This window comes from Pinus tabuliformis, chromosome 2_2 (assembly GCF_031772625.1).
Source record: "Pinus tabuliformis cultivar Carrire ecotype Pingquan chromosome 2_2, CPIR1, whole genome shotgun sequence".
Taxonomy (NCBI): Eukaryota; Viridiplantae; Streptophyta; class Pinopsida; order Pinales; family Pinaceae; genus Pinus; species Pinus tabuliformis.
The window spans coordinates 988,693,919-988,715,648 of record NC_142300.1 but is presented as its reverse complement, the minus strand read 5'-3'; the positions used below and the strand labels follow the sequence as shown (position 1 = coordinate 988,715,648).

The 21,730-nt window shown below is 35.7% G+C and overlaps 1 protein-coding gene across 1 annotated transcript; it reads right to left on the bottom strand.

The window, feature by feature from the left end:
- Positions 1-20,806: 20,806 nt before the first annotated feature.
- LOC149196636 (uncharacterized) lies at positions 20,807-21,488 on the bottom strand. Its single transcript, XM_089403769.1, has 4 exons — positions 21,473-21,488; positions 21,173-21,228; positions 21,048-21,089; positions 20,807-20,887 (listed from the first exon to the last, which is right to left on the bottom strand). The coding sequence occupies exons 1-4, from the start codon at positions 21,486-21,488 to the stop codon at positions 20,807-20,809; spliced, it is 195 nt and encodes a 64-aa protein (XP_089259895.1).
- Between the last annotated feature and the right edge of the window lie 242 nt (positions 21,489-21,730).

Genomic DNA, 21,730 nt, shown 5'->3' with positions numbered 1-21,730 from the left:
CCCGTCGTCTGGGTTAAATTTAGGTAGCCATTTTTCAGGAGCATCTGGTAAAGGATGCAATGGTGCAGGCATGTTGACTGCACCTGGCCTGGTCCATGGGTCTGCCATTAGAATAGCAGCAGTGGTTAATACTACTATTGGAATTCCAGATGTATGGGAAGAAATTAATGCTGAGGAGTGAGCAGGTTGGGATGTTGAGGCTTCTAATCCTTGGTGAACGAAAATATGTAATGGGGAAGTGGATGGTTGACTTTGCAGAGGGAAAGATGCAATGGAGGACGTGGATGAAAGCTCTTCACTATCAGATCCTTCAGTAATTTTCTTCGCCTTTTTCCTTTTGGTTAAAGGGAACTCAGTGGGTTCAATACCGAGTTTTTCGCTTTGAAGTCTGGTGAGAGGATGAGTTAAATTGAACTGCGAAGTCGCACTGCTTTGTGATACTTCAGATTTCTGTGGTGAAATCGAGAAACTCTGAAGTTTGTGGATAAGAGACTGGACTTCAGGTGATTCAAGACTTAATTGTTCTAGAGTATGATGGGTTTGAGCAGTGGTAGTTGATTCCCCTTCTCCTTGTTTGGATACCGGCGAACCAGTATGCAAATGGGAAGATCGAGGGGATACGGAGGGAGAATTACTCTTAGAATGGCTTATAGGTTTTGAATTATGTGCCATTCACAGTTGAAGGCCCTCCTTCTAGCGCCAAAAATGTTGATGCCTCGAAAATCGCTGCAACAACATCGGGGATAACCACCCGGTCCGGACCTTAGTACATCTCCTTTTCCATTTGGAATAGTGGCTCCGACTGGGGATAATGGGGCCAGTTTCCCAGAAGTAGATAAATGGGATGGATGGATGATTATAAACTACGCTAGCGACGAGCGAATAACTAAAACTATCAGCAAGAATATAATAACTATGATCTATCCCGGGGAATTATTGAGCTTTAAAGTGTAGCGTTTGATGGTCTGTGTCTAAAGACAGGCATATAAATGACTCCATCTTTAAGGCATAGATATTAATTCATTCAAGATTGTTGTGCCTAAATAGTTAAATAGAGCGATTAAAATAAAATTACCACACTTTATCATTTATATCATTGTCACATGCATGATTGAATGGAAAGGCACATCGTAAAACATCCAATAGTGGAATGAATAAAGATCTGCTGTTACAGCGCATGCATATAATCAACAATAACAAGAATAATCACATAACAATTCATATAAAAGGAATGAATTCAGACATAGATAGAAGTACCATATGAGCTGCTTGACACTCCCAAATATCAATCGCTATCTGTAGTTCTTCCTTCAACGCAAAAACATCCTCAACAACGACAATAGTGCACAATTGCATAAAGAAGCTTCCTTGTTAAATTAAGAACAATTGGCCCAGTTTCATAAAAGAATATTGACTGAAGCACAATAGTGCAAACTTCAGTCTCTTAAGTCTGTTACAAAACTTTACGACCCTTTCCAAAACAACGAAAGGGTCTATAAATACTAAACTAATCTAAATATCTAATAAACAGAAATCCTACATAATTGGCATCAATAAATATTGATCCTATTTCCTGGAGCGATCTGGCAATCGGTGACATAATTCATCAGGTAGGCTGCTTGCCTTTAAACCTGAGCTGACTTGTCGCAAGCATTGGCTCTACTTCAGGTGGTTTGTTGAGAAGCGAACTGAGCTGGGCAGCATAGGTGGCATCCTGAATGTCGGGAATTATACACCCGATAGCATCTGTCAAACACTTAAGGGAGGCTCTCTGTGTGTGGGGCTTAATCAGGAAAAGCCAATATGCATCGAAGGTCAAACTGTTAACCCTAGAGATTAATCTCCCCTTTTCCTCCAAGTCAGGATAACACGTTTGCTCCAACATGTTTGTTGTTGTTATCTTTCCTGGCGTACATTGGGAGATCATATTCGCTAAGCAGAGAGTGTTGTTAACCAGATCAACTAGGTTGCTGGAGGTTGATTTACACCTTGAAGCTGCCCTTTCTGCTTTCATCACCTGTGTGTTCCATTCTGTAAAAAGTATGTCTTTATATGTTTCTGAAATCTTGGGCAAATTTGCTTCTCTCCCTTGATCAAAATCTTGCCAGTCAAGATATCCACTTATGATCTCCTCAGCTTGGTCTAACTCATTCCTGGCCTTCTCTACCTGCTGATTAATGGATGTAGTTAACTCACACAATGGCTCTGCCTCAGTGAGTTGTTGACAAAGGAGCCTAATTTGTGATATCAATGCATTGTTTATTAGTGATGCTTCCTTTCTGAACTCATCCACCTGTGGAGCGCCTTTGATTATTTCAAGCTGCGATGACAATTGAGTGATTTTCTCATCTTTCGTTTTCATCATTTGTTCATTTGCTGCTCTCAATTGTGCCAATGCCTCCGACAATTCCTTTTGTTTATGGATTGCATTTTGGTCAATCCTTTTCCTTTCTTCCTATAATTGTTGGGTTAATTGATCATTCATTTGCTGTTGTACCAGCAACTGCTCCTCTGCTTGCGCTGCCTTCTGCTTTGTCTCGGCCAATTCTGCCTGTAGTGCAAAAATTTCTTGGTCCTTAGTCTTCAGTAGAAGACTTACCTCCGATGCCTTGTCGATTGTTGCTGCGGAATAGGCTCCTGCATACTGTGACAACTTTGTTAGGTCATCGGAGGGGTCCAATTCCTCCTTCCATACTACATTACCCGTGACTGTTTGCTCTGGAAATATAGAAGGTTGATCAGTCCTTCATCTTTTCCTTGATCGATTTACAACTGCTCTATGCCTTGGGCTGTAGAAAACATCCAGGGGAGGAATATATTCTACCTGAAGAAAAATTTGGTCGGAGGGGTCCTTTGGTATTACTTCAACATCCTTAGAAATGGGTGGGCCACTGGTTCCACTTAGAACCGGAGGTGAAGTGATGTCCTGCGTATCATTTGTCTTGGAAGTGTCCCCATCTTTTGAACATTCCAATCCACTGATGATAGAATGAAACTGCTGCCATTCCTGGAATAGTTTGAGGTCTATGGTAGTGTCCACATTGACATCGGTGGTGGTCTGTTTCTCCTTTTCGGCTTGGGACTCTTCCCGCTCTTTTTCCTGCTCTTTCTTCAACTGTTCCTCTTGTTCTTTCTTTTTCCTTTCCTCTTGTTCTTTCCTCTGTTGTTCCTCTTTATCTTTCCTCTGTTTCTCCTCGTGTGCTCTCTCATGTCGTTCTTCTTTTTATTTTCTCTGCCTTTCCTCCTGTTCCTTTTTATGGTCCTTTGTTACCACCAGAGGTTCCTTTGATTGTTGCCGAACATGCCCGCTTGATGATGTCACTGGGGTTGTTGCTAGTAAATCTAGAGGCAGAGTTTGCAACCTCTGTTCTCTAAGCTTATTGAACTCAGTCAGCCCTTCATCATTATATTTCAATCAAGTAAGTTCTTTAGCTTGACCTATTGTTTTGACTGAAACGAATAGGTTGTCAAACCAATATTCTTTGTGCTCAAATTTTGTCAATTTGGCCTGTTCTAATGCATTGTAGGCAACTTTCTTTGGATCATATGGCCTGTTTGGGATAGTCGCCAGAGTTAAAGATTGAAGCTTTGTGGCTTCCTTTTCTGCATGTTTGAGATCATGCAGAGTATAGACACCACACCTGAAAGGAAAAGAGGGCCAGCCCCTCTTCTTTTCTTTCTTGAGAGTTTGTGTAACACTCTCAGCCGTAATCTGATAGGCGATTTCTCTTGCTAGAAACTTATCTGGTATATACAAAGGGAGAACATGTGGGTCGGCTTGGCTGCCGAAAACTCTTATGTAGGTAAATCTCTCCCCCCCAAACCAACTTGCTACCACTGTTATATCAAACGAAGCTTGATATGAAATCTTGGGAATGGGTTTGTCAAAAATAGAATAGTGAATAGGCACCATAAAGCCATTGCAGACTTGGTACAGATGGTGCTTGTAAGAGGTCTTCCATAGTTTCTGATGGTATATGTGGATGTCCATGGGATCTTGTGGCGTCCACCTCCAGCCGAGCACGGGGAATTCAGAATTGAAACATAGTGTATCTAAGATATATGCACTGTAATAAAATGGGGGAATTTTCCTTTCTGTGACGATAGTCTGATGTCTAAAGTCACGCACAGCTTGTGCTAATTTGTGAGAAAGGATGGTGGCCCAATCCATAATTATACCGTTTACATCTGCCTCCATTAGAGGAACCATCTCTATGGTAAAATTAGCAGAGTCATGCAATCCCCATAATCTACACATCATTATCCCCGCATAGCAATAAGGAGAAGCCAGAGAGTCGACTGAGTACTTACCCGAAGATTCGTGCTTGTGTTTGGCTGGAGTTTGTCTCCAATCCCGGATGGGTTCGGATTCAACTTCATTTTCATTTGCAAAATTCTCCAGGAATGCTTTATTATATATCTTCTCCGGCTCGGGCAAATGGTACATTTGTCTTAGATCATCTGGCCTGAACGATCCGAAGATTCTCCCATCTCTAGTGTTGAAAGTTCTGTCCAAAATTGGGATTTCTTGAATCGCCCACCGCACTACATCTGTGTATGGGAGAATTTTCTCCCTAGCCACTATTCTGTGAAGGAAAGAGTCGGCTAAATATTTGAGAGTACAATCAGACTTGCGAGTAGGATCCGCAGTAGCTTCTATTACTGTCTTTTCTGGTTGTTCGGCTTCAATCAAATTGTAAGTGCCTTGCCAAGTGACTCTGATGAGGCTCGTGCATGTAGTATCGGAAATTAAGCCCTTCTTCTTGTCCATAAGAGCTTGTCCTGCTGCTAATGTAGTGGAGGTGCCTGCGGTCTTCTTTGATTTCTTCCCCATCTTGTTTGAGTTTTCTCTTTCGGATGGATTCTGCACAGGGAGACAAATGTGCATAATACAGAGATAGCAATGAAAACTTGCAAGTGATGAGAACATAAGCATAGGTGCGTGATAAGGGATTAGCCTTTAAAAATGGGTGCAGACACAATCCATGGAGAGATTTTAAGAATTATGATCTCATTAATTGGCCGTTTAAAACCTGTCATCCCTTAAATGCCCATTATATCGTTATTCGGCTGAATGATTCACTTAAGCGTGCAGTGGGTGTTTTGGCGGTTGAGTGCAGGTAAATGAATGCTTAACCGATCAAGCTTTAAATATGAATGAATTGCGATATCCCATCACTTAACAGCTTTTTATTGAAAACTGCGCTTTATCGCATCGCGTCGGGGGGATGAGGATTATAAAGTGCACATATAGTGTATCGCCGATCACCGATAGCGATATCGGATCGCATCGGGGGTATGATCTGTGCGCCTTAATAATGTGCATTGGATATTGCCGATTGTCGACTGCCGATTGCATCGCATCGGGGGAAAAGCTTTGAGCATATTAAGACTTAAGTAAAGATCACCGCTGATATCCAATCGCCGATTTCGCATCGCATCGGGACTACTTGGCATTGGGCGCTTTTGAAATGTGCATGGAGTTTTGCCGATCACCGATTGCGATATCGCATCGGCGGAAATCAATGTGCCGCTTATTTATATTTCTTATGTCATTGCGATATGCGATCTTGCGATCGCTTTATCGCAATGACAAAGATTTGCCTTATTTCTTTAAATGGGTTTTTTTTAAAAAGGTTTTATAAAATGAGTTCATTTGATTATCAGACCTTTTTGAACAATAAAAGTATTGATACCAATTAATATTTAAAGGGACCCATTTCATATGTTAATATTTATAAATAAAAATGATATGAAATGGGGGGTTGTTGTAGAGCACAACAGTATGCAACAAGGTATAGACAACTTGTAGCAAGTCTCAACTACCTTACTATTACTAGACTGGATATTTCATTTGTTGTTGGAATCCTCTCCAGGTTTATGAAAAAGCCTTGTGAGGGAAATCAGTCTGTTGCAAAAAGAGTTCTAAAGCACTTGAAGGGAACCCAAGACTTTAGACTCAAGCATACATAGGCAGGTGAATTTAGATTGATTGGATACTCTAATTCAAACTTCAATGGAGACAAAGAAACTGGGGTATCTACCTGAGGTCATACTTTGAGTCTTGGATTGGGAGCTGTCTCCTGGAGATCACACAAACAATTAGTTCTAGCAGATGCCACAATAGAGGGAGAATATGTGGCAACAACTGAGCCAAAAAAAGAAATTGTTTGGCTCAGGAAAATTCTGGAATATTTGCAGGTGAAACAAGTACATTCAACTCCGCTCATGATTGACAACACCTCTGTAATAAAGTTGGCCAAGAACACAAAGTTCCATGATCGAATGAAGCATATCAATACAAAATACCATCTGATTCGACATCATGTTGAGGCCAAGACAATTCATCTATGTTATTGTTCGACTAATTAGAAAATTAAAGACATTTTCACCAAAGCACTTGGAAGAGAAAATTTCAAAATATTTAGAATGGTGCTTGGACTCACCAACATCCCTTCATATTAAGGGGGGGAACTAGATCCAATTAGATTCAATGAATATATTTTTAAAAAATAAATAAAATATTTTTTTATAATTGCAAATTATTAGAGATAAATAATGCAAAGTTGGCTCACCTATACACCATTTGAGGATGAAGAAGTGTTTAAGGAAGGATAACCTTTCAACCAATCTTTAACATCCTTTCAATCCCCTATCACTTGTAAGTTTAGATTTTTTGACACAATTAAGATGGCTAACATAAAAAACTGATTCATATTATTGTAGTACTTGCTAGTTAGTTGTATTTTTGTTCTTAGAATAAATTAGTCATTCATGTTAGTCATTTTTAGTTGTATTACTTATGAGTTAGTCACATATTTTAACCCGTGACTAAATTAGTGATTTATGTTAGTCATTTTTAGTTTGGTCACTTAAGATTGCTCATTTTTGGTAGTATTTCACTTGGAGAAGCTGTGGTGACTAACATTTTTAGTCACCTAGTCACTAATTTCTCATTTTCTACTAGTGTATATATAAAAGTGACATAATCATGTTGTAAATATCATGGGAAAAAAATGGATGAAAAGTGGAGATAATAGGATTATAAAATGATGACATAAAGATACATTTCCTGGACCCATCGGATTTTACTATTAAGGGCACACAAATGGTGACACATGGGACGAATTAGTTATCTCAATCCAATCCTTGTCTCTCAAAGTCTTGTCAATTTCTTACAGTTGTCTTGCCATATGAGAGAGTGGGAGAGTCACCGCCGAAAATTTTGTATTGAAACAAGAGATCATTTTTGGAGAGATGCAAGATTTAGTTTAATGATTATTCCACTTTATACCCATTTATAGAAATACTCACTTGATAATAATTAAAGAGGATAAATGCAAAAAACAAAGGAACAACATTCGAACAATACACTCCATCATTATTAGTATAATAAGCATTTTTGCTTTTATTTTAGAAAAATGATAAGAAATGCAAATTGTATAAGAAAAGTGTAAAAACTTCTAAAGGTCACACATTTCATCATGTCCAAAAATATAACATCAAAAAATTAGTTTTATAGGAGATTTCAAGTAATTCCTTAAAAGCCAAAATATGGAGTTCGTTTTTCCTAACTTTGACTTATAGGAGTAATAATGATTGAATGCAATAAAGACTTTTCCCAAGGTGAGAAATGTTGTGTTGTTTATTTTACATCTCCTTTTATCCGACATAGCCCTGCTGCTAACATAATCATTTAGTACCCCGTCGAGTTTACCTTGGTACCATACAAGCATAGGGTCGCTTCCACCAGGGTTGTTTGGTACCCCAACAGGGTTACTGTATTTCCAATTCCTTATTAGCGAGCTAGTATATATATGATCATTTTTGTGGAAGATGGATGGTATATGAGTTTATTCAAACACATTATTTCACTTCTTCGGTTGGGTTTTTGAGCACATCTTTCACCATTATCCTTCTGTAGTGGCTATTTTAATGTGAAATAGGATGGAACATTTCAGAGAATAACACAAAACTTCCTTATAATTATTAATTATTTTATTTGTATTGTTAATGTTTAATATAAATACTTCATGGATGTTGGCCTCCATAGAAAGTTATGGCATTAATTCTTATTCTAGTAAGGATTAATGTAAATTGCTAGAAAAAAGGTATTAAAAAAGAATAACTAACATGAAGGGAGTAATAATAGTTTTAATCATTAATAACTCAACCCTTATCCCCCAAAATGATCGTGATAATGGTAAAGAAAATTAGGAAAGGGGAAGGGTAGGCTCTTCAATCAATCATAAACATCATTTTAGAGAAAAATATAGGGGTCAAGAGATCATTATACCTAAAAAATATTCCTAATATAGAATGGAAACATTCTTGTTCAAAGTTGAGTAAAGGAATGGTGGTTGTAACTAAAGGTAAGAACAATCACGACTTAAGGTAATAGCAACTGTGACTTAGGTAACAACGATTGCAACTTAATGAACAACAAATGTGGCTTAGGTAACAACAATCATGAATTAAGGTAACATCAATAATGACTTATATAATTTATTCATCGAATAGTACCATTGTTTCATGTTACAACCTCAAAAATACCCATATCATTTATGAAGTATAAAGCATGACCATGAAAACCCCTCCCAAAAACAAACTTAATGGACAATCTTTGCATGGTGACATGGGGAAGGGTTAGTCATCCAACAGTCATAGTCGCTTTACAAAATAATGGTGAATTAAGTGTGAATAATACCTAACAAGGCTTACCATAAGATTGTTTGATATTATATTTGAGGAAACCATATACTTGATAAGACTAAGGAACAAATGGATAGATGTAGAGAAATAGTATAAAACTCAAGAACTTCCTTTTGATGACAGAAAAGAATTGCAACTATGAAGGAAACAACACTTGAAATATAAAAACATAAGAGAAATCATAAAATAAATAACACTTTATTGGAAGTAACCAAAAATAAATAAATAAATAACTTAAGTTACAGCTTCTGTGATTTCAAATTCAATAATGTTGTTTCCTAAGGGAACAACAATATGTTTTAATAGTAATGGTGAATAAGCATAAATAAATATATTTTGGAAGAATTTTTTGGTAGAAATACTTAGTATAAAATGGTAAATTAATGACTAGGTGACTAAAAAAGTTAGTCACCACAATTTTTCCAAGTGAAATAGTACAAAAAATGAGCAATATTAAGTGACCCAACTAAAAACGACTAACATAAATAACTAATTTAGTCCTAGGTTACAATATTTGGCTATATAATAACATGCAATCTTGGGGAAAACAGTTTGAGGGGGGATTCCAACTGAGCTAAATGTAAATCATGTAGGCGTCATACCCAACAACCTTGTTGATCTCCCCTTTTAGGTGGCAGAGGTGACCAAGGGAATACAAAAATTACTTTAAGGAAGGGAAGTGCTCAATACAAATGTTGATTTATTGAAGTATTAATAATGCCACTAAAACCAATAGTCTCTATGTATTGAAGCCTAGAGAAGAAATACCCTTTGAGAATAAAGATTCAAATATGGGTATCTATTGTTGGGTTGTGTTATATTCTTTCCACGTAGTTAATAAGGGGTTTGAAGGGCACCCGTAACCCCACTTTATGGGGTCCGGGGCAACGTCTCGGAAATTTTTTGTTTTGGACCATATGTTAGGTTGGGCGGACCCACCTATGGTTTTGTGCATGATTTTCGCACATGTTTTTTGGACGCGATGGTTTTCGGTCCATGGTATTAGACGCGATGGTTTTCAGTCCATGGTATTAGATGCTTCGGCATGTATAAATATGTATTGTAACATTGAAAGGAACATAATGAAAAATCAAGCTGGTAGTCCCAGTTTTGGGACCGAGGGAAAAATCTCTGTGCATATGTGTTTTATGGGTTATGCTCTCGCATTGTTTATTTTCTTTGTTTAAGAATTCGTATGCAAGTAATTTCTGTACAGGGTTAAAACCTACATTTGGTATCAGAGCTGTTTTGGCTTCAAGGGGACGCCTTTGTTGCTGAGGGGTTTCGCTTGGGCCTGTGGTAGACCCTGTTCAGTGGGAGATCTACGAGATCGACTTTGGTGGTGAAAGAAGATGGCGAGCAGTGGAAAGATAGAGATTAAGAAGTTCAATGGTCAGAATTTTGAGTTGTGGAAACTCAAGATGGAGGATCTGTTGGTGGATAAAGATCAATGGATCGCGGTAGATCTGGGTACTAAACCATCGGGAGTGACCGATGAAGAATGGAAGAAGTTGGATCGGAAGGCAAAGAGCACAATACGATTGTGTGTCTCGGATTCAGTATTGCTGAAAGTATCAGGGGAAGCTACGAAAAAGGCTTTGTGGGTCAAGTTAGGGACTTTGTACCAATCTAAATCTCTGGTGAATAAACTGTTCATGCGGAAAAAGCTGTATAACCTGAGGATGAAAGATGGAGACTCGGTGACAGAGCATCTGAATGCATTTAATACTGTGGTAAGTCAGTTATTATCTGTTGATATTAAAATTTCAGATGAAGATAAGTGCATTAGTCTATTGTGTTCTCTACCAGATTCGTGGGATAGCCTGGTTATTACAATAGGTAGCAATGCAACTGCTTTGCAGTTTGATGAAATAGCCTCAGCCTTGCTGACGGAGGAGATGAGACAGAAAAATATGGACAACCAGAATGATGATGCCTTGTCTGTACGAGGGCGGTCCCAGAACAGAAACAAAAATAAGTCATCGAGTGGGATATCTAAATCTAGAGGGAGATCTAAATCTCCAAGAAAACCTACAAAGGTGGTGTGCTGGAAATGCGGAAAGGAAGGGCACTGCAGAAGGGATTGTAAATCTAAAGCTCCTGATAAAGGAAAGGGATCTGATGATGCTCCTTTTGCAGAGGCGAAAACCACCTTAGATGAAGGTGGGGATGTGTACTTGGCTTCTTCAAGTACACATGTAGATCATGAGGCATGGTTGATTGACTCAGGCGCATCCTTTCACTTCACTCCCCATAGAGAGTGGTTCTGCGAGTATGAGAAATATGATGGTGGTGATGTCTTCTTAGGAGATGATAGGAAGGCTAGAATCATTGGTCGGGGAAAAGTAAAGTTGAATTTGCAAGGTGGAAGGGTTAGAACACTTCCGGGTGTTCTACATATTCCTGCATTGGCTAGAAATCTGATTTCTGTAAGCAAGTTGGATGATGCAGGTGTAAAGACGGTGTTCGAGAAAGATACCTGCAAGATGGTTCGAGGAGCACTGATATTAATGTGGGGAGTTCGGATTGGAACTCTGTACAAGCTGCAAGGTAGCACTGTTGTTGATGGGTACAATAGTTCTATGGTTCCTGAAAATGGAGTAGAGAATCTAGTGGTCTCTGGAGAGAAGGGCCTTCGAATACTTCATCGTAAAGGTATGGTAGAAGGTATGAATAATAGCTCTTTGGATTTTGATTTCTGTGAAAATTGTGTATATGGGAAGCAGAATCGGGTGAGTTTCCCCTCTGGTGTTAAGAGGACGAAACAGATATTAGAGCTTGTGCATAGTGATGTGTTTGGACATGTGAAGGTTCCATCACTGGGTAAGTCTGTGTACTATGTATCATTCATAGATGACTTCTCAAGGAATACATGGATATATTTTCTTAAGAAGAAATTTGAAGTCTTTGACAGGTTTAAAGAATTTAAGGCTCTGGTGGAAAATCATACAGAGAAGAAGATAAAGGTGTTGAGGACAGATAATGGTGGAGAATTTTGCTGCAAGGAATTTGAAGAATTTTGTAAGAAGTGTGGTATAGCACGGCAGAAGACTACCCCATATACACCTCAGCAAAATGGAGTCGCAGAAAGAATGAACAAGACGGTAATGGAAAGGGCAAGAAGCATGCTCAGTGGTGCCGGGTTAGGACAGGAATTCTGGGCAGAGGCAGTGGATACTGCATGTTACCTGATCAACGATCACCTTCATCAGCATTGGAGGATAAGACTCCACAAGTATGGACTGGTAAGAAACCCTCTCTTTCACATCTAAGGGTATTTGTATGTGATGCATATGTACATGTTCCAAAGGAGAAACGAACCAAGTTGGATAGTAAATCTGAAAAATGCATCTTTATTGGGTATAAGGATGGTTTAAAGGGTTATAAGCTTTGGAACCCATACACACGGAAGGTTGTGTATAGCCGAGATGTGTTGTTCAGAGAGGTAAAAGATGTTATTCAACATGAAGTCCAACCAAAGGAACCTGAGAAGATAGAGTTTGAGCCAGAGGAGGAAGAATTAGACTCTGCAGCAGAGGAGGAATCAGAAGATGAAGAGCCACAAAGTCCGGCTATGAGAAGATCAGTTCGAGAAAGAAGGCAGCCAGAAAGGTATAGTCCATCTGCTTTCAGTTCAAATTTTGCTTTGTCTATTACTGATAATGATCCCAGAACTGTGAAGGAAGCAGTGGATTCAAAGGATGGAAAACTCTGGAAAGAGGCCATGGTCGATGAAATAGCATCTTTGCACAAAAATGAGGCTTGGGATCTGGTGGAGTTGCCGGCTGGAAGGAAACCCATTGGCAGCAAATGGGTCTTCAAGAAGAAGACAAATGCAGAAGGAAAGGTGGAGAAATACAAAGGTCGGTTGGTAGCAAAAGGTTATTCCTAGGTGTCGGGAATTGATTTTGGTGATATTTTTTCTCCTGTTGCCAAGGTAACTTCTATTAGATTACTTTTATCTATTGCTGCTGCTTTTGATTTTGAGGTAGAACAGATGGATGTGAAGACAACATTTCTTCACGGGGATTTGGAAGAGGAAATCTACATGAAGCAATCTGAAGGCTTTGCGGTGAAGGGTAAGAAAGAACTGGTATGCAAGTTAAAGAAGTCTCTGTATGGGTTAAAACAGTCGCCAAGGATGTGGTATCAGAAATTTGATACATTTATACGGGGACTTGGCTTCACCAGAAGCAAAGCAAATCATTGTGTGTATTTTAAATTAATTGGTGACCGTATTATTTATCTGGTCTTGTATGTGGATGATATGTTGTTGGTTGGAAATGACAAAGAAATTATCCAGGATTTGAAGACCCAATTGTCCTCCAAATTCGACATGAAAGATCTTGGTGCTGCAAACTATATTTTGGGCATGGAAATTAAAAGAGATCGGTCAAAGAGGAAGCTCTGGTTAAACCAGAGGAAGTATGTCGAGACAATACTCCAGAGGTTTAATATGTAGGATAGTAAACCGGTGAAGGTTCCTATTCCTGTAGGTGTGAGGTTATCTACTGAACAGTGTCGCAAGACACAAGAAGAGGAAGAGGACATGTCCCGTGTTCCATATGCAAGTGCAGTGGGTAGCCTGATGTATGCAATGGTCTGTACTAGAGGTTGAGGTGCAGAGGATGAGCCTCAAACTCTACTTGGAGGATGTACTTTTAACTTGAAATGAATGATTCACTAAAGTATAAGGGTCTTTACTTGCTATTTTAATCCCAACCAACTTGAAGAATATTGGCCTCCTTCATCTAATAACAACACAAGAATTTAGGTGTAATTATTGTGTCCAAGAAGTGCATCTTAGATGAGATGTATTAGAAATGATGATGGAAACATGTAATTGAACTCTCAATTGTGCAATATTATCTGGAACTGCTCTATTTTACTGCATTGTTATTGCCTTCATATTTTTGGAAAGCATATGTTTTGTAGTTTACTTTTAAAGTAATTTCTTTATTTATGGTTTCGAATTTTTTTAATTTCTGGTATAATTTGTCTGATTGTCACATTTTATCATTGAGCAGAGATTTTAATTTGTGTCATTTGAAAAGTTGTCTAACATGACAACGCATTCAAATCTATAAATTTTTTGGTGACAAAAATATTAGGTATATGTGATATGGTCTTATGTGTAACATTTTTCCCTCTGTAAGTGTTGTTTCATCTTTAGATCATGTATATCATTTTTAATACTAGCAATACTATGTTTTTGTGGGATGTTTTAGTTTCTAACCTTTTGAAATCCCTTAGTTTGTTTGTTAACATTATATGATTTTATCGGAATTGTGTGGCTTTCAGTGGAGATTATTTTCAATTTTGTTTGTTTGGAGCCCATATTAAGAAATGATCATGTTGAGAATTATAGCTCGAATAGCAAGTTCCACATATGTTCATTGTGAACATATGAGAAGTAATTTGAGATATTTTTTGAAAAGTGATCCTACTTTTGGAAACATTATTCTATTTTGTGATTTACTTCAATAAAAGAGTGAAATTTTTATTTTAACAGTTTAAAATTGTACATAAACTAGGAGTAATCTTAAAAATAGTTTATTTGCTAAAATTATAAATGTAGGGAAAGGTGGAGGCTATTACACAAACATGAAAGAGAGATAGAGCATGTAATAAGGGAAATATAATCTTCTAGATGGGGTCTTACATATCCATACAACGAGACATACAAAACATATAGGCTATCTCGCAGGTCCTACAATAATATTTTGTTGTTTCTAGGTTTTTTTAGGAGGATGCATAAGCTCATTTAGAACATTTTTTATATTTATCCATGCTACATTTTTAGGTATTGTATAGAGAATGACATTGTTTATTAACTTAATATATTTTTTTATGCAATCTAATGATGAGACACATTCTCCTTTTCTAAATAAGTTCAAGACCATCCTACACCATGGTGAGGTAAACAAAAAGTACGTTCCCTTTTATTTTCTATCCTTTTGTAGTTTTCCATTGAACTTTAAATATCATGAAAAAATGTCATTGTGATTTTAACTCATTTTTCGATGTGGTAAACAAATATGGAAGTTGGGAATGACAAATTTCATATTTTTGTTTTTCTTTATGTAAGGCTCAATTGCATCCAAAAATCTACTTTTAACTCATTTTTCAATGTGGTAAACAAATATGGAAGTTGGGAATGACAAATTTCATATTTTTGTTTTTCTTTATGTAAGGCTCAATTGCATCCAAAAATCTACTTAGGGAAAGTGTATTGTTTTTCATATACTTCAAAATTACATATTTGACAGAGATAGATTTGGATCAGATTAGGCATCTAGTTTTAGCTTTAGTTGGTCATCTATCTTTGAATAGTCAAATTTTTTACTTTGACTTTGTGGTTATTGTACAAATTGGATTTTCTCTCTACTGAACATTTAATATAAATCAACAAGAAGGATAAGTTGGGTTTTAGCCCTTATGGGGTTTTCCTTGGCATTAGTCTAAATCCCCATGTTCATTATCTTGGCTTGTCTTCTTGTGCATTGATAATGTTCTATCTACAATTACTATCAATAAGTAAATGATAAAGTGATTGTTGGAATATTTAATGGTTTTTAACAAGGACTATTGGGAAAAATCTCTATGGTTTCTACCTCATATTTCAATACTAAGCTTAGTGACAAGTTAGATTATCATGCTTGGGAAATGACTTTTGATTTGTTCTTGGAAGAACATGAAGTGTTGGATTATGTGCAAGGGAAAGTCATGCAAACTCCTTCAAATGCACCTAGTGCTATTAGATGATATAAATTATGCCTTTTCATTAATATTGTTACAAAAACAACAATTCTTTTCTTATTTAATTTTTTTTATAGAAGATGTTTGATGACATCTAGGACAATAGGTGTAGGAAGGGGTTTCTTTAGCTACCAATTTATCTTGGTATGTATGATCCAAATGTATATAATTTTTATTGTGATCACTTAAATACTGTTGGGCCTAAAAAATGTCATCCACTTTCACCTTAATGTCCATCATTTTACCCTACTTCCACAACTCTGTGATCATATGGGTTTAGCATTATATTTTCCAAAGTGATTTATTTTAAGTATTTTAAGTGAATTTGTGATTAAATATTATAAAATTAACATGTTTAAAGTGGTATAAGTTTTGAGATATTGTAGTAGAAGGGTCCTAGTTGGATTGGTTTTAACCACATGAAATAAATGTGGATTTAGGAGGGATTTGAGGGATCTTCATTTATTGATGAGTCATACTGAATTTTTCTATAAATAGGGTGCATCCTTCAAAGAAACCCATCTATATATCTATGTATTCTATTCTTCCAACCAATAAAATAGTTCAGTCCAAGATTCTCGAGCATATTGTTACTTTGAAGATATGATGGTAATTTGATGTGCTCGCTGAGCAATGGACACATATGTGTACATTGGTAACATATTATAGTTTTTTTATTTTATTATTTTCATGCAAGTTTCCATTTACTTTCACCATGTGTGCTTTCAATTATGCAATTGTGATTTTAGTTTCTTTATTTTTTATTTGGATTGGATTATATTAGATTGATTTAATTTCTTAGTTTTATTTGAATTTAGATTAATCTAATCTAAAAGATAACCAACTAGTACATATAGTACAAGGATAACTAGTCAATTTACGAAACCAGCAGGTTGACAAAATAAATCACACGAATTTAACTAACCATTAAAGCACCCAACAAGTACTCTATTCTAATTCTTGATGCATTGGCTATAAGTTCTAAGTGGATTTGTTCCATGGTGTTTCATAATTTTACTCAGAAAAGTGTGTCATCTTGATGGTTTGGGTATATATGTAGTGATTTAACTAAGTGTTACACATATATGTTATTGTAACCTTTAATTTCCACCAAACAATTTCCACTCTACATTTGACATTTTTGATGGGAAATATGTATAAATTATGATAATTTATTTTAATTTCTAGCTTGAGACCAAGATATGGATGGATAAAAAACCTTCACATAATTTTTTTGGGGAAATATACTCTAATTGGGGACTTTACCCTACATGACCCTCTTTTACACCATGTTATTTTTGGAATTCCTCTTTTCTTTTCTATTCATTTTGACTGTGATGATTACTCTAATTGATTTGGTATTCTTTTAATTATTGGGATTATTTTGGATGTGCATTTCCTATTTTCATAGATTCTTGCGGAATGTTCAATATATTTTGGTGAGCAGAGTGTTTAGTTAAGGTCATTTGGTGTAAGTTGTGCAATAGATAATTGTTTGTATTTGGGTTATTTTAACATAGATTGTTTAGGGAGATTGGGACCACATATTTTGAGGAGGGAAAATGCTTCACCTATAAGTTTGTTCCACCTCTTCCATTCATTAATTAATAAAGAGAAACATAGGCATCGAGTTCATAAATACATGACTATTCTATTTGAAATCTTATGCATAATGTTGTTCTCTTGTTTGTTTTCATGTTACTAGCTTTGGATTGATTTGGTTACCTTCAATTGATTGTGTTGTTAGCAAGGGTTTAAACTCTAGAGTGTGTCATTTTGTTTCTTCATCCTTCAATATTAGTGTTTAGTATAGTTAGCTTCACTCAATTTCTATTTCTGATCTTTTAATGTAGACCTAGGTGTTTAATGGCATGTCTTAGATGAAAATATGACTCTATAACTATTGAATATGCTCTCTACAAGTCAAACTTTATCATAACTCCTTCCCAGAATTAGACTAGGTTTTGTTCAATAAGTTACCTAATTTGTTCTTAATTTTGAATACATTTGTGAATGATCATTAAAATCTAACTAGTAAGAAACTCATAAATTTACTTGAGATTGAAAATCAGTGATTGGGTCAGGTGACACTTATAATGTTGGCTTGTTTTAGTTCCTTGGAAAGTTTCTAGAAGAGTGTCATCATTTGCCTTAGAAAAAAAAGAAGATATGAGCACATGCAATGAGGGTACACTCTAACTGAGATTTTGTCCAATACTTTATACAATAGCCTAATGACACAGTAGTAGTAGCATGTCCTCTTTGTGTAGTTCCATACAATAGTAATGAGGGTGTAGGGGAATTTATGGAGGAGAGAGATATAGATGTTGCAATGACATTTATGGAGGAGAAATAGATAGAGCACATATGCACTTTCTCACTAAAAGTGAACACAATAAATGTTGGAAAAACTAGTGATATTCCATGTGATATTTTTTGTCTCAAGCACATTTTGTTTATTTCCAGTCCTTAGGACCCAATTTGAAGAAGAATTTGAGGTCTATTTCTAGGATGGACCATAAAAGCTTCAAGGTAGTTTTCATTGATGGAAATGTACATGCATGGAATAATAATTTTAAAAATATTTCTACGCTTGGTTTTAGGGTTGATAGTCTTTATCAAGTTGGTGGAAGTCTTTTGGGAGCTTTGGAAATGATACCTATATTCAATGTGAGCTATGTCACTAGAGATTTTCTCACTCACTTTACAAATCCTTACCTAGTGTAAGTAATATGGTCATAAGGGTGTCCTAGTTTCATTTGAATCATGGATTTTGTGGAGGATGTAGCTAGGAAACATAGAAATGGACCATTCCCTTCTAATGAGAGTAAAACAAATGATATTGTTACAAATGATATTGTTCAATTGATCCTTTCTGACATGGTTGGTCCTTTTTCTGTGACTTCATTGGGATGACTTATGGTACAAAACTTGGGTTTATTTCCTAAATAAGAAGGATGAAGTATTAATATGGTCCCTTTCTCTCAAAGCCTTGGTGGAGAATCACACCAAAAAGAAGATCAAAACAATAGAAAAGATAATGGGGCAACCTTTCCATATAATCCACAACTAAATGGAGTTGCTGAGACAAAAAATCAAACTATTAAGGAAGCCACCCATGCCTTGATTTATGATCAAGATGATGTACATTCAAAATAGGAGCCCTCATAAAATCTTGAATTTCAAGACACTCTAAAAGTCTTCAGAAACTTAATGTATGGATGGATGAGTGCAATCATGTTTCTAATTGCTTTCATGCTTAGATACATTGTATAGGTGGTCCTTGGTTACCTTCAACTTCCATTGAACTAATAGTCTTATCAAATATAAATACAATTTTTGTTCTTTATTGAAATTCAATTATAATGTAAATGATTGCAACTGGGTATGTTTATATCATAATAAATTATGTTGAGTGCTTTGAAAATATGGATGCTAGAAAAAATCCCAAATTTTTTCTATACATATGACTAGCAATTAAAAAGACAAATTTCTATGTGTAATTTTTGGAATTTCTATTTGAAATCTTGCAAAACTGTAGCTAACCATAGTGGATATAGTTAACAAGCTTGAGGGATTGTTTTATATATATATATATATATATAGATATATTAATTATTAGTAATAAGACTTATTTTGGTGTGGGGAGTGCTAGAAAGAGTATGCAAAGAAAGGGTGTGTTAGGGAGTTTGTGTTTCTGGTTCCTCAAAATAATTTCTGCACTTGATTTCCCCTTACTTAAAGGGCATGGGCAAAGCATTAGCTATGTTAATGATGTGTTAGACATAATGATGTCAATATCAATGTCACCAAACAAAATTAGTTTTTTTCCATTTTAATTTGATTTGTCACAAACACAAATAAGAAAATAAAAATACAATTCAGTAAGACTATTAGAAAATTAGACAAATATTTTACAAAAATTATAATATTGTTTTAATAATTTAAAAAAAATAGTAAATAAAATAAAAACTGTCAGTACAAAGCAAGTGATAGTCCTTAGCCCGGCACAAGAGTGATATAGTCATTAGCCTTGTAAAACTAATAATGATAAATCAAGAAAAGTCTAAAATGGAATTTTAGTTTATGAATTATCATTATTTAAAAATGTATGTTATGTTATCAAACTGTTTCAATGGGTAGGACTCAACTTTGACGGATGGTATTTTTTGTGTTACATGATTTTTTAGAATCATGTGAATCTGAGGGAATGATTTATCTATATACGAATTGTATTAATATTGTGCAGTTCAAGGAATGATATTTGCTAACCACTCAAGATAATCAATGGGATGAATGAATGTTAATATTTTTATTATATAGAATAAATAGTTAAGAATATAAGTATATATTTTGAACATACTTGGTAATTATGGTTTGTAACAGCTCTCACTTTTTCTAGATACATTTCAGTGGAATTAACATTTGTATGTTGGAAATTAAGATATAAGAATATATGACACATTACATATTAAAAGAAGAGATGGTAACTATGGTTTGTAACTGTTATACATTTTTGTGGAATTAATATGTTGGAAATTAAGATACACTAAAATCACACTAGAAGAAGAGATGCTCTCACTCTTACTACATACATTTTGGTGGAATTAATATGTTGGGAATTAAGATACACTAAAATCACATAGGAAGAGATATGCCTATACAACACCCAATACTAAGATCTGAAATGAACATACATATATAAATATCCAAATCAAAAACAATTTCAACTTGCATATTTATTTTCACATGTTAGGTATGCGACCTTTTGATGTGGAAGAAATAAGAAGTCAATCATTATTCAAACACATTTATTTAAATTTACAAATTGTAACAAATTCAATAAATACAACTACAATACATTAAAAACATCAACAAAATTCAAACAATCAAGTATCATAATTTCAAAAAGTAGAGATCAATTATTTATCTTTTTGGTACCATACATCTCTAAATTAACATAAACACCCAAATGAAAACAATGTCAGCCTGCTAGATTATTTTAACTAATAGCCCAACAGAATTTCAGAAAATTATTTTAACTAATAGCGCAATAGTATTTGACAAATTAATTCCACTAAATTATAACCCTGCATGTTTAAGATGTAAGCATTCACAAGTCTAAACTTTCATAACTTTTCTAGCATTGCAATTACAACATTAAAAATTTATATTTATTCACATTAAAATAACAATGAGCTTATAGTTCACAAGGTCCATTATTAACCGTAATGGTATACTTGTAATTGAGTAGGCACTCTCTTAACCAGTCCCAAAAGTATGTTTTTAGTAATATGATGTGGTGTAAGTTCTTCCTATCAAACTACATATCAAACTACTTTTTACCACTTTTTTTCAACCCAGCTCCACCAAAAGCACCCTTCCCTGCTGCCTTAGCTTTCAAATCCTTCAAAGCCTGTCATCAGGAGCGTAAAAATTAAAATGTATATAAAATCCTATCTGAGCTGAAATAAAGTTCAACAAAATAAAGAAACATGGCAACAAATTAGAACTATGATCCTTTATCAACCAAATAAATACTTAAAAAAGTTCAAGAAAATAATAATAAAACATACCTTCTCTTCTTCCTTTTTCTTCTGAAGATAAGCTAGGTCAGCCTGCAGCCAAAATACCAGACGACCTCAGTATATCATTCAATTGAAACCTGACAAAATATTACAAATATATAACATGAACTCACCTCGTCATACTCCGCTTTACCCTTCTTTGGCTGCTTGAGGGGCTTAGCCTTTCCACCTGAAAAACCACACGTGAAATTTATGTATCCAGAAATACATTAGCGAACAAATTAATATAAATTTATAATTCTCCGGATTGTCGGAAATCCGTAGCTTTCAGAACAAAAAATTTCTTCAGCAACAATGGATTTATGATGGTTTGCAGATGTGAATTTATCGTGACCTAACCGCTGAGAAGATAAAGTGAAACACTAAAAAACGCTGCGGGGTGAAATCGGCGGAAAGGGGAACGAAGTGGTTACCTTGCTTGCCAGACATTGTCGCTGTCTGTGTAAATGGGTACGTACAGACTCCTTCCTTCCTTCTCGAACCCTTAATTGCCACGCAAAATTGACACTATATATTCACCGTATATACTTTCGCTGAATATCTGTTGCGTGACCTGAACTTTGTATGCCAACTCGTATCTCCCCGTTGCTTAGCTCATCATCCCGCAGCTTCACAATTTGTTTTATGCTTCGAAAGATATTTATATGCAACATGCACGTCTAGAGTTCTTC

What these genes read in the sequence shown, in the direction of transcription:
- LOC149196636 (XM_089403769.1), bottom strand. An exon ending in GTAAAGCGGAGTATGACGAG is followed by an intron (nt 21,090 to 21,172) that starts GTGAGTTCATGT and finishes TTTTGGCTGCAG; the next exon opens with GCTGACCTAGCTTATCTTCA. An exon ending in AGAAAAAGGAAGAAGAGAAG is followed by an intron (nt 20,888 to 21,047) that starts GTATGTTTTATT and finishes TCCTGATGACAG; the next exon opens with GCTTTGAAGGATTTGAAAGC.